This window comes from Echiichthys vipera, assembly GCF_963691815.1.
Source record: "Echiichthys vipera genome assembly, chromosome: 15".
In the NCBI taxonomy this organism is placed as follows: domain Eukaryota; kingdom Metazoa; phylum Chordata; class Actinopteri; order Perciformes; family Trachinidae; genus Echiichthys; species Echiichthys vipera.
Window position 1 is genome coordinate 24,459,154 of NC_139840.1, and position 18,255 is coordinate 24,477,408.

The 18,255-nt window shown below is 41.8% G+C and overlaps 1 protein-coding gene across 1 annotated transcript in view; it reads right to left on the reverse strand.

The window, feature by feature from the left end:
* Positions 1 to 18,255, reverse strand: part of ctnnd2b (catenin (cadherin-associated protein), delta 2b) — a 174,380-nt gene that overhangs the window by 107,339 nt on the left and 48,786 nt on the right. The window contains exon 3 of the mRNA XM_083928526.1: positions 9,446 to 9,558. Coding sequence (XP_083784652.1) covers positions 9,446 to 9,558 — 113 coding nt within the window. The remainder of the gene's footprint in view (positions 1 to 9,445; positions 9,559 to 18,255) is intronic.

The following is an 18,255-nucleotide window of genomic DNA, read 5'->3' on the forward strand; positions in this document are numbered from 1 at the left end:
GGTACACTCGGATGATTAGATAAAGGAACTGTAGCCAGGGAGCTGGTAAACACTGGGCAGAGTGAGGCACACCAACACAGAGAACAGAGAGACACTACTCTTGCTCTCTTGGGTGTTTCCTCCCTTGTTATATTTCTTTGGTCGAAATCAAGAACAAGTTACACCTAGGTTGTTTCTTTTCATTTCAAAATCAGAGATCGTCGGGTAACGAGGATGAAGTGTAATGAAAACAGACAGATAATAAGAAAAAATGTGAAAAGACAAGAGAGAGGGTGAGCTAATAAGAAGAGAGACTATTAAAATGAACGGTAGGGGAACTGAATAACAAAAGAAGCAAAGGATGAGAAGAGGGGGGAGGTCTCCCTAAGGCAAAGAAAATGTTGTTTCCTCAACTTCAGTAAGAGCCGCCAAGACAAAAGCTTGGGTAACTGTATAACAGCTCAGGAAATAGGCTTTTTTGCTGTTTAATGTAGCTAATCTTCTTTGAAATTTATGCTTACCACATGTTACTATGTCGGTGACATATTGAGCGCAATATTCATCTCATCTCATCTTCATCCGCTTATCCGGGGTCGGGTCGCGGGGGCAGCAGCTTTAGCAGGGGACCCCAAACTTCCCTTTCCCGGGCCACATTAACCAGCTCTAACTGGGGAATCCCGAGGTGTTCCCAGGCCAGTGTGGAGATATAATCTCTCCACCTAGTCCTGGGTCTTCCCCGAGGCCTCCTCCCAGCTGGACGTGCCTGGAACACCTCCCTAGGGAGGCGCCCAGGGGGCATCCTTACTAGATGCCCGAACCACCTCAACTGGCTCCTTTCAACGCTAAGGTGCAGCGGCTCTACTCCGAGTTCCTCACGGATGGCTGAACTTCTCACCCTATCTCTAAGGGAGACTCCAGCCACCCTCCTGAGAAAACCCATTTCGGCCGCTTGTACTCGCGACCTCGTTCTTTCGGTCATGACCCAACTTTCATGACCATAGGTGAGGGTAGGAACGAAGATTGACCGGTAGATCGAGAGCTTTGCCTTCCGGCTCAGCTCTCTTTTCGTCACAACGGTGCGGTAGAGCGACTGCAACACTGCCCCCGCTGCTCCGATTCTCCGGCCAAACTCACGCTCCATCGTCCCCTCACTCGTGAACATGATCCCGAGGTACTTGAACTCCTTCACTTGGGGTAAGGACTCATTCCCTTCCTGGAGTAAGCAATCCACCGGTTTCCTGCTAAGAGCCATGGCCTCAGATTTAGAGATGCTGATCCTCATCCCAGCCGTTTCACACTCGGCTGCGAACCGATCCAGTGAGTGCTGTAGGTCACCACGACTACGCCTTGAAATCCTGTCCATGAAAATCATGAACAGGATTGGTGACAAAGCGCACCCCTGGCAGAGGCCAACCCCCACCGGAAACGAATCCGACTTACTCCTGAGGATCCGGACACAGCTCTCACTTTGGATGTACAGAGATTGGATGGCCCACAGAAGTGACCCCCTCACCCCATACTCCCGCAGCACCTCCCACAGTATCTCCCAAGGAACCCGGTCATATGCCTTCTCCAGATCCACAAAACACATGTAGACTGGATGAGCATACTCCCAGGCCCCCTCCAGGATCCTTGCGAGAATGAAGAGCTGGTCCGTTGTTCCACGTCCAGGACGGAATCCACATTGTTCCTCTTCAATCTGAGGTTCGACTATAGGACGAACCCTCCTTTCCAGCACCTTGGAGTAGACTTTACCAGTGAGGCTGAGTAGTGTGATACCCCTGTAATTGGCACACACCCTCTGGTCCCCCTTTTTAAAAAGAGGAACCACCACCCCGGTCTGCCACTCCCTTGGCACTGTCCCAGACTTCCACGCAATGTTGAAGAGGCGTGTCAACCAAGACAGCCCCTCCCAACCCAAAGCTTTCAGCATTTCTGGACGAATCTCATCAACCCCTGGGGCTTTGCCACTGTGGAGTTGTTTGACTACCTCAGTGACTTCCGCCAGGGATATTGACATTGATTCCCCATCAGCCTCCAGCTCTGCCTCTACAAAAGAGGGCGTGTTAGTCGGATTAAGGAGTTCCTCAAAGTGCTCCTTCCACCGCCCGATTACCTCATCGGCTGAGGTCACCAGTGTCCCGTCTTTACTGTAAACAGCTTGGACGGTTCCCCGTTTCCCCCTCCTGAGATGTCGAATGGTTTTCCAGAAGCACCTTGGTGCCGCCCGAAAGTCCTTCTCCATGGCTTCTCCGAACTCCTCCCACACCCGCTGCTTTGCCTCTGACACAGCAGAGGCTGCAGCCCTTCTGGCCTGTCGATACCTTGCAACTGCCTCCGGAGTCTTCTGGGATAGCATATCCCGGAAGGCCTCCTTCTTCAGTCGGACAGCTTCCCTGACCACCGGTGTCCACCACGGTGTTCGAGGGTTACCGCCCCTTGAGGCACCTAAGACCTTGAGGCCACAGCTCACCGCTGCAGCTTCAGCAATGGAAGCTTTGAACATTGCCCACTCCGGTTCAATGCCCCCAACCTCCACAGGGATGCCAGAAAAGCTCCGCCGGAGGTGTGAGTTGAAGATCTCTCGGACAGGGGCCTCCTCCAGACGTTCCCAGTTCACCCGCACTACTCGTTTGGGTTTACCTGGTGTGTCCAGAATCTTCCCCCATCCTCTGATCCAACTCATCACCAGATGGTGATCAGTTGACAGCTCTGCCCCTCTCTTCATCCGAGTGTCCAAAACATACGGCCTCAGATCAAATGATACGATCACAAAATCGATCATCGACCTTTGGCCTAGGGTGCTCTGGTACCACGTACACTTATGAGCATCCTTATGTTCGAACATGGTGTTAGTTATAGATAATCCGTGACTAGCACAGAAGTCTAATAACTGACGACCACTCAGATTTAGATCAGGGAGGCCGTTCCTCCCAATCACGCCTCTCCAGGTGTCTCCATCATTGCCCACGTGGGCGTTGAAGTCTCCCAGCAGAACTATGGAGTCCCCTACCGGAGCCCCATGCAGGACTCCATTAAGGGTCTCCAAGAAGGCCGAATACTCTGAACTGCTGTTTGGTGCATATGCACAAACAACAGTCAGAGTTTTCCCCCCTACCACCCGCAGGCATAAGGAGGCGACCCTCTCGTCCACCGGGGTGAACTCCAACACCGCGGCGCTCAGCCGGGGATTTGTGAGTATCTCCACACCCGCCCGGCGCCTCACGCCCTGGGCAACTCCAGAGAAGAATAGTGTCCAACCCCTATCCAGGAGAACGGTTCCAGAACCGAGACTGTGTAAGGTAAGCCCCACCAGATCTAACTGGTAGCGCTCCACCTCCCGCACAAGCTCCGGCTCCTTCCCCGACAGAGAGGTAAAATTCCACGTCCCAAGAGCCAGCTTCTGCTGCCCGTGTCTGGTCAGTCGAGGCCCCTCACCTTCACTGCCACCCGTGCAGCAGCGCACCCGACCCAAGTGGTTCCTCCTGCGAGTGGTGAGCCCACAGGATGGAGCGTAATATTGTTACATAAAACTACCATACCAACATAAAGACCATTGATTTTCACCTGCTTCAGAGACTTGACTGGATGTGGTTGAGGTAAAGTGACAAATACAAGAGTAGTGCTTGTTCAATACATGATCATAATCCCAGTAATTTACAATTCCCTTAGTTCTTTTCCACCTCTAAGCCCAGAAGAACCACTTAAGTGTTACTTGCAAACGCGATATTTGCAGCGGAATGGTCCTTTAACCAATGGTCCTTTAACTTTCCGCAGACAAAAACACTGTCTCCGCTTGACTGAGCAACACACACACACACACACACACACAGGCAGTCACACAGTGGATTTGTGTTTTTTTGAAGTGATAAAGCCGCAGCATATGCCATGACAGACACTGTGACCTGTGGTGACTGATTAAAACTGGAAACAAAGGCAGAGCTGAAGATCTCATTAGCACCTCTGAAAGTCTTTATCTTCCGCACAGGAGCAGATTCCTGAACCGCCGGGCCCCCCTCACAGCCGCACAGCTGCACTTAACACTCATTCTTTATTCAACTTTACTGTGGTTTAACCGGTCTGTCTACCTGTCTGACATATTTCCATTATTTCAAGTACTTCATTGCTTACTTTTTAATGGAGCTGTCAAACCAAAGTGTTAAAAACAGGGAAAGACAACTGAAAGGACCTCTAACACTTCTATCACGTACCTACAAGTTTTGGGGATTCCCTTCCTGTGACACAGCATTTTCAGAGCCAGACCCCTGCTGATTTTTGAGACATATCGCTGTTGGCGTACATTTATTTCCGGTATGAGCCGATATGAAAACCTTTTTTTACAGAACACATAATGCAGAAAATGATACTTGGCGTGATTTAGAAATGGTGTCATATAGCTATTAGTATTTGTATTTATTCTTTACTGATACTGAACATTGTATTCATTTAGCTATTTAATTCAATTTCATTCATTCTTTATGTTCTCAGTGTTCATTTCTAGAATTGGTTTACAATGTGATACACTGTATGTGTAACGTATGATAATGTTAAATATTAATTAATAAAGTTATCTGTTTAGAAAGCAGACTTCTGAGTACCTTTGCAGAATGATATCGGTGCAAAATTGGTGCACAATCCATATAGAAAAGGTCTATTTTAAATCCAGCTCAAAAATCCACTATATTGGCCACCATATCGCAAATAGGTGAATTTGTTTTCAGCCTTAAAACATATTGGTCACGCCCTAGTTCCAAGGACACTATCTATTCAATTCAATTTTCAATTCAGTGTTATTTACAGTGCCAAATCATAACAAAATTTATTTCAGGACACTTTACAGAGTAGGTAAAAACCACTCTCTATGACTTATTTATGATTTACATGGACCCAACAATTCCCCGTAGAGTACGGTGGCAACGAAAACCTTCACTATAACAGACAGGAACGTCAGACAGACCCAGCTCTGTGGAGGACACTATCTGCGTAATTATTTCTTCTCCTTATTTCTCACGTTAATCCAGGCCATGTCAACAAGCCACACTAGACACAGACACCTCCTCCATTGTTCTGCTACTTCCTATCTAGCACAGACATCAGCCAAGGTGCCTGAAAACCCCACACAGTCACTGTATTGACCATGGTCACGACAACACTGGTTACATTAGATCTACCGTGCCTCAGACTATGAACCTGTTGATTGCCTGGGAGCAGAAACTAGAGCTGCCCTTTGCAAAGCCAATAAGACTGAAAGAAACACTACTACGTGCTTCCTGAATGCATCTTAAGATAGTATCATCCTCAAAATGTCACATTTAATGCACTGTTTAAGGAACTTTGAGAGTAGAGTGTGAGAAAGAAGTGATTACATTTGGATAATGAGTTGAGCAGAAACAACTAATAAAGGCAAAATAACAAATTCAGCTCAGTGGAAAGAACTAGTAAGTGGAAAAATGTTAAGATTTCTTTTGGCAAATCACTGTTTACAACAACAGAACCATCCTGCTCACTTAATATGTTCTCCAAGAAACAAAGTAACTGGACTATTAGCTTTCCCATACACAAACGTGTAATATATGCATGTGAATGTATAAAGACATTCCCGACATTTGGAAATGTAAGTAGTCTAACTAAAAGTAAGAAAACAACATACTTCATTAGTTATTGTATTTGTATGAAGCTCTTTTTTGGCTTTTTTCCTATGGGAGACAACTGACAGAGCTAGCTAGCTAACGTGGCACGCCGAGTTAAAGTGAGAAATGGTAGCTAACAGCGGGTACTGCTAACCCGGACACACAAATAATTTAGCTTTTGCTAGTGGTGAGAAATGAGCTGATGCAGCTGGACAGTCTGGATTTATAACATGACGAGGAAGACAGCTAACAAAATGAATAGCCATTATCCTTCAGCGTACCTTGCTTAAGAAGAAAACGAAATACAGTACCCGCCAAAAATGCATCTTAGCCATGCTAACACACATATGCTAACCTATCTTTAACATATCATACAACATAGAAAAAAGGCTATTCATTTTCTACAGTATCCCTTGTGACAAAAAATGACAAAAGGAATAAACGCAAAACACCAACATTCCTTAAGCTGCTAAAAATATAATCAAGCTCCTAGTTTACTGCTGTGCATAGTGTCAATATGTCTCTCCACAAATGCTACCAAGATTAATTCCTGTATGTGTCTCGTTGTTGCCCCCTTCTATTCGCAGCGATGACTAACTATTCAGGACGGTAACAATACTAATGTTTCAGAGGTAATTGGACAATAAATCCTACAGGCACTACAAACTTCTAGCATATTATTCCTTGATGGACTTGTGTGTTTTGCCAAACCATTTGTCCATTTGGTAATTACCTCCAAGTCAAACAAAGCGGACGGCCTAAAGCAACGCAAGACAGTGTAATCCACAAGACACTCTGCACCTCGCTAAATAATAAACCCATCTAATCGAGTTGGCAAGATGGCAGCCTTTACTCCATCTGTGTGCAGCTGGGGGATGAAGTGGAAGGCTTGTTTTTTTGGACTCCACACCTCTTCCATCTCCCATGTTGCTGCGGTTTTTAAATAGCAGCCCTCAATACAGCCCTGTGCAACGGTGAGAAGCTAAATGCATCTGCAGTTAATTAGACTGGTGAATGAATCGCTTTTAGAACATCTTTCTGCTCTTTGTTGGTCCACCTCTCAAATTGAAACGAGAATTACAATGCCGGCAGATGAGTAATTAGTTTGAGACGGGTGGGATCCCCGCTCGCTTAACAGAATCAAAGAAGAGAAACGATGATGGATTGTGTGCGTCTCTGTGTGCGTGAGAGAGAGAGAGACAGACGGAGAGACGGAGACAGTGGCTTTAATTGTGTTACTATTGTCCAGAGAGACAGGATAAGTGTGTTAAGGCTATTGTTTCACAAGTGCCGTTTTCACATTGGGACTGGTATGGAATGTGTAGAGTGTGTTTTCTGAGCACCGTGCAGAGACGAAACTCGGGTCCAAACTCAATCAGCAACAGAAAATATTTGTCTCTTCACATTGTGGGCAGTTTACCACCTCTCGTTGCAAAAAAAATAAAAACAAAGGCCCTGAGCCGAACAATGGACTCCTTTGACATCTGTTTGGTTCTTTGTTAAGAAGCAATTGCTGTTTTTAATGGACAATTAATAGCGTGTCATGTTTGCAAAGCCGGGGATTTGCTTTGTGGCATTAGAACTGAGCCAACATTCATTTAAATTACTTAAAGCAGCTGCTTTGATCAACTTGGAGTGTTACACTGACAGGTTTGGCATGATTTTGTCGCAAAAAATTAGAATTTTGCTGTGCTACTTCTACTCTACTACTGCTGCAACAAAAACAACCAAAAAACCTGAGGTAGTCCGGGATATGTTGACACACCTGATTATCACAGTTGAGGGAATTTGTGAAATTTAAAGAGATTGGCTTTAGATTAGGGTATGTTATGCATAACGCAAAGTCATGTCATGCAGAAACAAATGGGAAACGGATGACGGATGTCAAATAATAACAAAGAAAGAAGTTGAAATGGGACTTTTAGAGCAAGGACTTAAATGAGCTCAAATGTACTGAAGAAGTGGAATAAGGATTAAACATCTAGGTCTAAAGGCTGACAAGAGTTGAACTATAAGCACTTTTATGTATGTGATTCCTCTTAACATGAAATGACTGTTGGGGGCTTTTATTTTGAAAAGCAAGTCTCATCCTGAAATACAGTTACTTTCTGGGGATGAATTTTGATCATGACCCTCAAGCACAAAGTATAAAATCTTTGGCTATGACACTCTCATACAGGCTACATAGAAATCCATACTGAAGCATTACGAGCAACGATTTCATAATTAGTCACGTGATCATCTAATCCAGATTAACTCTGTCAGAATCAAATAATCTGACAAAAAGATCTCTTTCACATTCAAATCCTGCTGCAAAGTGATCTTAATTCTCTTCTCGTGCACCTCTGGGGTTAAAGGTGTTACACCACGAGCAGTCAGAGCTGCAGTATTAATTCCGTCAATAAACCTGAGTCAGCCGGTGAGTTTTTGACAGATCTATATCCTTTCTGGAGGTTATCTTTGCTCATACAGCTGGATTTAGAAGAGGTCTCATGGTATCACCCTGGAGCCTTTATGGTACTATTTCTGAAATATGACTCTGGACTGAGCAACATGTCTTATAAAGTGGTTCCAACTTAACGGCTTCATGTCCCCATAACCTTATTCTGCATGTTTATTATAAGGAGAGAGAGGAGGGATGATAATACTGAGAGCTGAATGCAGTTAATATGTGTTCTAAAAAAATGAGGTCGGCTAACGTAAATATAATATATACTGGAATGTAGCTACACAAAAACACGATGAGTAAAAACACTTCTTTTGTATTGTTTCTTATGAGTTAAAGCTGCTCTGTAGGCAAAATATTCTCATTGGTTAAAATAACTTCTAGTCAGTAAGAAGATACAAAATTATAAAAATAGCACTGACATCTTTGGACTTCAGACCATCCATGATGCTGCATGGTAAATAGCACAACTAGCTGGCATGGGCTAGCTAGAGTGTTTTAAAGCTGCACTACGACATTTTTCAAGTACCAATGAATCAAATTACTACTGGTTCAACGGAGCGTTTTAGCATCTTTCAGCTCATTGTTTCGGTTTTAGTACCAGCAAGTTTACATCATGGTTCACCCTCATTGCATTTCTCAACCCTGTTTCAAGCATCAGGAAGCTATTTTCATCCTAAAAGCTCTGATAAACCTACTATACGATACCTTCCCAGCACCAAACAGCAGACGGACCAAGTTAGCAACTAGTTAGAGAACATTTACATCACACAACAACATCAGATATTTCCCTCAGGCACGTGTGAAAAATATTGGACTGTGACAGCTGGATAGTTTTAATATGACAGGACGTACACAAGGGGCCAAAGAAGTCCATTAATACTGCTGTAAACTGGACAATTAAGAAGGCTAACTTTCAAAGTAGCTTTGAGAGAAATGTTGGTGTTATGAAAAGAATAATTTACTATAGTAAATAGTTAATGATAAACTATGTCTGAAAATTGGTTGGTGTGTGGGTGAAGGGAGAAGGAATCGGTGTTCTCTCTCTCTCTCTCTCTCTCTCTCTCTCTCTCTCTCTCACTCTCTCTCTCTCTTTCTCTCTCTCTCTGACATCCAAAGCAACATAATTTGAACTGTGGTTTACAAAACAGAAATGAATTTGGACACAAATCAAGGAGTGTAACTCTATGTGACCAGCTGTAAAGCCAGTCACCTGCGAGAGCACAGCACACACAAACCCACACCACACACACGCGCACACACACACACACACACACACACACACACACACACACACACACACACACACACACACACACACACACACACACACACAGGTAGAGTGCACAGACGAGGACCTGACAGGTGTGAGACATACACACAAACACACCTGATGCTAGTCATGCTTCCAGTGTCAGAGCCAAGTTTGCATCTCTCCAGCTGACTGGCAACAATCTGTCGTTCGGCTTCCAGCTCCCTGGTCAGACGTTCAAACTGCAACTCCTGGAGAGAGAGAAAGAGAGAGAGTGAGAGAGAGAGAGTGAGAGAGAGAGAGAGAGAGAGAGAGAATTGAATTTTAAAAATAACTTTAATGATCTATTCTTTCACGTATGTTACAGAAAGGGCATTTTCTTTAAGAGACCATTAGTCTCTTTATGAATTCATGAAAGACGACAACAAATAAATGAAAACATACAAAAAAAAAGAAAAAAGAAACAACAAATAAATAATCTAAATAAATAAGGACTTAATTAAGCCACATGTTCTCCATAAACCAGTTCATTGTTCCTAACAAAGCATAAAACTTCTCTGTAACACCATACGTCTTCAAAAATTCCAAACTCTTTCATTCCAGCATAGTATTTAAAATCTATCAAAATCCTTGACTTCACTAGTCTTTTAAACACACACACTGGATTATGGTCAGATGTATTTTCAATTATGCTTCTTCTACTAACCCAGATTGCCATCTTTGCTTTTCCCAGTATGAAGTTTAATAGCTGACAGCAAGATTTACGTCTTTGTGTGTACTTAACTCCCAAGATGAAAACATTTTTAGTAAAAACCAAACCAAAACATGTAAAAATACATTCTAACAATTGGAACAAGCAGATTAGCCTATGACACTCCATAAAACAGTGAAAAACAGTCTCTCTTTCACAACAGCTAGGACATTTATCATCAACCATAGGATTTAGCACCGCAACAAAAGAATTAACAGGCACAATACCATGCAAAATCTTCCACTGTAAGTCCCCGTATCTCTTTGTTAATGGTGGTTTGTAAAAGGTTCTCCAGTTTGGTTTAACATTGTCATCTAACACAAGCTTGGCCCGCCATGCTGTATCAGTCCTTGTATTAAGTTTTAATTTGTTCAAAACCTTAACACAGGCTTTATACAGTTCTTTACCATCAGTTTCATCCAGATACATTTTCTCAAAACAAGATACATTCAACAAAGGCCCTTCACACCCATCAAGCTGGGGCATGAGGGTCAATTTTGGAAACAGAAAACCATCATCCATTTCAGAACTAATGGCACAGTAAGATCTCAACATGTCACACTCTTTCTTTGTCAAGACACCTTTCCATTTGGTTAATAACTGTGCCACAACTCGTGTAGACTTCATTTTTAAAGCAGTAGCCACAGGCTCAACCTTATCGAATTCAGGGCCTGCTAGAGACACTAAATTCTCCAAAGTTTTTACACCATGGCTCTCTAAAATGAAGTCCAATGGTAGAGATGATTCTCTTGATATATCCAGCCTAGATCCCCTTGTCAACGGTTCCTTCAACAGCAGTGGTGCAGATATTGAAAATTCACATCTCTTTATTTTAAATAAGCAAAGCACTTTGAAAAGTCCACGATAGAATGCAGGCAGATTCTTGAAAGGCAGCCTGTTGGGGTCCATTAGAAAAAGGGAAAGATCCAGCTGTAAACCTCCTAGTCTTCGCAATATAGTATAGGCCAAGGGTCTCCACAATAAGTCTGTTGGGCCCACAAGCAGTCTTTGAAGAAACTGTATGCGGAAGGCAGCGACTCGGCTGACCAGGTGAACAAGTCCTTGGCCCCCTTCATCTTTAGGCAAAAACAACACGCTTTGGGGGATCCAATGCAGCTTATCCCAAAAGAAATTCACCATTTCAGTTTGAATATCAGACAACAACTTTTGGGGAGGGTTCAACACCATTAGACGGTGCCACAGTGCGGATGCCACCAAATTGTTACAAATTAAAACACGCCCTCTATAGGACATGTGAGGCAATAGCCAAGACCATCTTTTGAGACGCCCTTTCATTTTCTCGAAGACCCCTTCCCAATTTTTCTGTTCTGTTTGACTATCACCCAAGAAAACACCTAAGTACTTAAATCCCTTCCTGCCAGATTTCAGTCCTTGAGGTAGTTTTAGTGTCCTACCTTCCCATTTTCCCCCAAGTAGTGCTTCACTTTTGTCCCAATTAACCTTTGCTGATGATACCTTCCCAAAAATTGTGACCGTATCAGTTAAAACATCAACATCTTTTTGATTATTTACAAAAACCACCAAATCATCAGCATAAGCAGATAACAGATATTTTGAACCACAAAGAGAAAACCCAGAAATGACCATCCTTAATCTATGCAATAGGGGTTCAATAGCAAGAGAATATAACATACCAGAGAGTGCACAACCTTGCCGTATTCCCCTCTGAGCTTTAAAAGGAGAACATAAACCACCATTAAATTTTAGGATACTTTCAGCACCACAATACAAAACTCTAATCTTAGCAACAAAACCTGGACTGAAACCAAAAGCTGTTAAAGTTTTCCATAGGTATTGATGCTCAACTCGGTCAAAGGCTTTTTCCTGGTCCAGGGAAATCAGACCAGTATCCATGCCCAATAATCTTGAGATGTCTAAAATATCCCGAATTAAAGCAATGTTATCAAAAATGGATCTTCCAGGGATACAATATGTTTGATCTGTATGGATCACCTGCTCGATCACATTCCTCAATCTAATAGCCAGTGCTTTTGAAAAGATCTTCAAATCAGAACACAAAAGTGCCACAGGTCGCCAATTTTTAATCTCATGGAGATCACCTTTCTTGGGCAGTAGAGTTAGGACTGCCCTCCTACAACTCAATGGCAATTCAGCTTTAGTCAGGCTGTCATTCAAAACATCCAGCAGATCATCTCCAATCACTGCCCAGAAAGTCTTAAAAAACTCTATTGGAAGCCCATCAATACCAGGTGATCTACCACTCTCCATGGTCTTTAGAGAAGCACTAAGCTCCTCCAAAGACAGTGGTCGCTCTAATTCTTTTGCACTTTTTTCGGAAATTTTAGGTAGCCCATCAAAGAATACTTTTTCAATCTCTGGCTGCTCAGTATATTCAGAGGAAAACAAATCAGCGTAAAAACTGACTGCACATCTCCGAATCTCAGCAGGCTCTTTTAGCAGATTCCCAGATTGGGTACGCAAAGCATGTATACAACGCCGCTGCCCATTTTTACGCTCCTGACTAAAAAAGAAACGGGATGGAGCATCCATCTCAGTCAAACTCTGAAACCTGGATCTCACCAGAGCACCCTGTGCCTTCAATCCTAAAAGGTCAGCCAAAGCCCCTTTTTTAACTTTGAGTGCCTCATTATGGCCTTGATTTCCTGTGGTTTCTATAACATTTTGGAGTTCTACTATTTCAATCTCAAGATTTCTCATTGAACGGGTTATGTCTTTTGTGACGCTGAAAGTATACTGCTGGCTTAGTTGTTTTATCTGGACCTTTCCATAATCCCACCATTGCTGAAGAGATGGAAAACTAGTCTTACATTTTCTATAATCATTCCAAAAATACAAAAAAACTATTCTAAAATTTGCATCACACAGCAAATTGGTGTTAAGATGCCAATAAGCACTCTTAGGCTTAATAAACCTCATGCCTACGTTACACATTACCAAACTATGGTCAGAAACAGAAACAGGAATGATCTCACAGTTCCTAAAAATGTTAAGTTGATGTTTAAAACAATAAAATCTATCAAGACGGGCTAATGAAATCAAAACATCCCTTGCATGACCCCATGTATATTGTCTTATATGATTAAAATTCCTCCAAGTGTCAGCAAGTTCATGTTTCTTAATCAATTCCACCAGTCTCTTTCTTGAAGCAAGATGTGGCTCTGGATGATTTCTATCTATATTTAGTGCTGTGCAATTGAAATCACCCGCCATAATTAAATAATCATCTTTACTACAATTACTTAACACTTCACATAGTTTATTTAAGAAAATCATTCTTTCCATCCCAGATGAGGGAGCATACACACATAAAAAAACAAAAGCACAATGATCAAAAGTAGCTCTAACTTTCAAAAGTCGTCCATCTATAATGTTGTCAACTGTGAAATCTAAGGCAACGCAACTTCTAGAAATGAGTAAAGCCACACCTCCACTTAAAGAAGATTTATGACTAAAGAATATTTTCCCATTCCACTCTCTACACCAATCCAAAACATTCCTATCATCTGTATGGGTTTCCTGCAAAAACAATACATCTATGTGTTTTTGTTTTATAAGCTCAAAGAGTTGTGCTCTCTTGTTTATATCTCTAGCACCATTTATATTTAAAGTCGCTATGTTAAAAACACTCATTTGTAAGGGAAAGCACAACACAAACTCAACCAAACAAAGGCACCATATGACAATGAAGATCGAATTAAATGACGCTCTTACTTTCATCATTAGTCTCTTGTCTAAGTTTTGTCAGAAACTTTTTCAGGCGTGCAATCTCTTGATCAGTAAAACCACCATTCTCTGGATTAATCCTAAATTGTTGCACTGAATCAACAAAGCCCATGGTATCTGGAAAATAGTTCTCCACTCGTACTCGTTTCATATTTTTGGTGCGTTTCAGAAAATCCTTTATGGCATCTAAGGTATAGGAAGCCCTAAATACGTGCTGCTGTGACGGTGAGCAGGAGTCAGTGGAATCAGACTCAGACTCAACATTTAAATCGGCTGAACCGGCTGTTTTTTTAGTTGATCTAGTGCGTCCATCAGAATCCTTTTTTCTTTTCACTATGGGGTACTTAAACTCCACAGTAGTGTCCATTCCTTCCTCGTCATCTAAACCCTCCAATACGGCCTCTGCTACCTCTACAGCAGTCTTTTCGTTTACCGTGGGAAACTCCAACAACATATTCCCACACGCGTCTTCACTTTCTACAGCTTGTGTGTTTACATTCTGAGAAGCAGAAACCTCATTAGACACTGTGCTACACCCCATACCTGGATCTTGCTTACCTGTTGCGTCGCTTTGTTCTGGTCCCTTTTCCGCATTATGTTTGACAGACGGCCCTGCCGCTGAAGTCTCATTCTCCGCCACCTCTCCTACTCCTCCAGGCTCAGTTTCAGACAGTTCACTTGCACCTGTGACAGGGCTGCCTACTGTAGGTCTGCTTTTATTTTTCTCAGGGCAAGCACGAATGAGATGTCCTTCCTTTCCACAATGAAAACATTTCATAGTTTCGGTAGTGGCGAAAATGGTATAATCAAACTGCTCAATTTTAAATTTGAACGCGACATTGAGATCACTTGTATAATCTTTAAGGATCATATACACGTGTCTCCTGAAAGACACGACATGTTTCAATAATGGGGAATTGCATCCAAGCGGGATCTTTTTAACTGAAGATACTATTTGCCCATATCTTGCCAATTCACGGCAAATCATCTCGTCGCTAATGAACGGCGGTACATTGGACAAAATTACACGTCTTGAAGGAGTTACGAGTGGTAGAACATTAACCAGATTTCCATCTATATTTATACCTGTGCTGATAATTTCACTGACTTTAGTAAAATTATCAAGAAAAATAACCACTGAACCATTCATTCTAGAAGCTGAAACAATGCTATCATGTCCCACAATAACGCCAACAGCTAGACCACATTCCTCAACAGATATATCTGAATTTACGGGGATTTTGATACCATGACGCCGACTCAATTTATCAAACGCCATTCTCTCCATGTTTGCCACGCTAACCGGCGATCAAATCGCTGGTTGCGGACTAAGAAACAATAAAGACAACACTTATCTAACTAAACATAAATTATAAAGTAAAATAGGAAGAGAAAACAAAGATAGAAAAGTAACCCTCAGCCGGACAAATGTCCGCACACGCACTCACTCACTCACTCAACAAACGCTACGCCCACTCAGAGAGAGAGAGAGAGAGAGAGAGAGAGAGAGAGAGAGAGAGAGAGAGAGAGAGAGAGACAGAGAGAGAGAGACAGAGAGAGAGAGAGAGAGAGAGAGAGAGAGAGAGAGAATGTGTCAAAACATTACGTCTGTTTATTTACTGTCACATTTACAGTCATCCTGAACATTATTTTGGCCCCGTTGTCCGTGACACATTTTGAATTGTTGGGAAATGGACTCTGCCGTCTGTGGTGGGAGAACAGGCCAGACGTAGTGTGTCTGCCAGTTTGACTCTGCCAGGAATTCACTGAGAAAGAGTTTGATATGTCGCAAAACTGTGACACCAAACTACAGCCATCACATTTGTAATTCTGCAACGAGGGAACTTGATTATTTATTTTGCATAAAGTGCCAGTTTGACATGAAAGCTTTAGTCAAATTGCTTCCTGACAAATCATCTAAACACTCAAACTGTATGGATTTGCATCCTGCTGTTAACACATGGAGGTTGACATGAAGGGAGGGATGAAGGAGGCTGCCAGTCACCTCCCCCAAGAACCAAAGCCTCTAAACCACACAAATTTTACATGTCTCATTTCAACTAAAAAATGTGTTCATGAGGAGATGTGCGTTTGAGAAATGTGATCATTAGTATATTGACAACACCTCTAGACTGCTAAAGCTGTCTGTTCTGCTCCAGGCAAGTGTCATTCACAAAAATATCAGGAATACCCTGGAGAACAGTGTGACACTTTTCCTAACATCTAATGTTGCTGCTGAACAAAAAAAACAACCAAGAACTGGCAGGCAACGTAACAAAATGAAGAGTTTGGGGAGTTTTTGCAGAAAAGCAATCTATCTGTGAAGTAAAACACAAACTCAACAAGATTGCTGATTGTAACAAGATCTCCTAAATGACTTGCAAGAATGAATGTGAGTGTTTTTCCAAGAGGACTTTTGTTTTTGTGCTTAATTTATGCTGTTCAAGGTGTGATAAATAACAAACAATTAACTGATACGCAAACACAGAGATTATGGTATTTGCGTCCGCTGCTGCGATCATTATAGCTGATTAAACATCACTGATTTGACCAATTTGTGCAAAGAAAATAAAAAAAAACCCCAAATTAATCCACTTCGTGTTGTAGAAACTTTCAAATCAAGCAAAGAACACAAAGTACCAATATGCTGGAGCACTTGTCCTGAAATGATGATTTAGATCTGAAATTGGTTTCCGACAGTTTCTGGTGAGTTTCCAGATAATAAAAGTAAGGGAATTATAATAAATCTTGTCAGAACGGGAGATATAATCTATCAATGTTCCCCCGCAAAGGAGCCATTATAAGAGAGGTCTGAGCTCATCTAAAAGCCATAAAACTTTGAGTTCAAATGTTCATACACTTTGGTTTAATGGTCATTGCAGTTTAAAGTGAAATTCTACATATACAGTGCATGCACCATATTTATGACTTTTCTTTACTCATCTGTCACACACACTACCCATCTATCCAACGAGGTGCATAACAAATGACCTGCTGCATAACTAACACCGACTGAATCCCTGTTGAGTTTTTAGCTACACACACTCTGTTTGCACACACGTAGTCAGAGAAAAGACTTAACTTTAAAATAGTTTTAATATTTGAAATGCCCCCAAAATATCACTACAAGATGTCCCACTTAGAAAAGTATTAATGTCATTAATAGTGATTTTACAATTTGTATTTTCATATAAAGAATACTGAGGGAGCTTAGAACGCTGATGGTGCCCGAGGCAGGCTTCCCACCATAATGATACTATTTGATTATAATGAATCATTAATGTAATAAGTTAACAAATGCAATTGCAAATCTAATCGTAATTATCCACCATCTTCGTGTTATTAATGGTAACTGGACACACACATACATGCACAGACACACACACACACACACACACACACACACACGCCTATAGAGAAACGCTGTAGATAGGAACACTTGCACAGAAGCAGGCATAAATGCATTTGCATGGATTTATGAGTGTATAGACTCATATGGGCACACACAGCCTCCATATATGACTCTGAGTGGATATGTAGACCCACTAACAGTGCCACGGTTATAGGACGTTCCCCACTGACTTCAGTAAAGCTCTCTGTGCATATATGTTCCACTGTAAAACACGAAATCCAACTTCTGTTAGAAGCAAATGTTGTGAATGCAGAACAGACTGCTGATGTCGACATGCTGAAAAGCTCACACACACACACACACACACACACACACACAAACACACACACACACACACTGCTGTGAAATCTCCCAAGTGTGAATACTGTGAGCGCAACCCGCAGACTCTTCCCAACTTCAACATGATCATACAAAGATGAGTGTACACTGCACTGCAGACGAAAGTATAGTTGATCAACAGAAATAGTAGAGAAAAAAATAAAATAAAAATCACCTAGCTACATCAGTAATTTAGACTTAACACTGTTATCACTTACCACTCCTTATCACTTATTTTATTTCAATATGCTGCTAAACTGCACTCTGCGTATTGTTGTATATTGTATTTACCTACGTTTAACCACAATGTCTGTTGCACTCTGTCACACTTAGTTAATTGCTTGATTTATTTTACGTTAGCTTTATTTTGATTTGATTTATGTTTTTATGCTTATTGTCACTCTGATCCTTTCCCATCTTTGTATTGAAACTGTTGCACAATAATTTCCCTCAGGATAAATAAAGCTTCTTGAATCTTGAATCTTTTTTAAAAATAAAAATAAAAAATAAAAAATCAACACCTTTTTAGCATTAAGTGGCCCAGCATCAAACATCTCAGTGTTAAAGTTTCAGCACAGAGCCAATCATCTGTAAGAAACACATGTTAGTGTCTGTGATCTCTTTGCTTAAAGGCACATTTGAAGATAAAAGCTGGAATCTTTTGATGCAAACACACACAGCAGCCACTTGCTACCAAGCTATTCGAAAACTGCAACACACTGTCACACAGAGTTAAGAAAC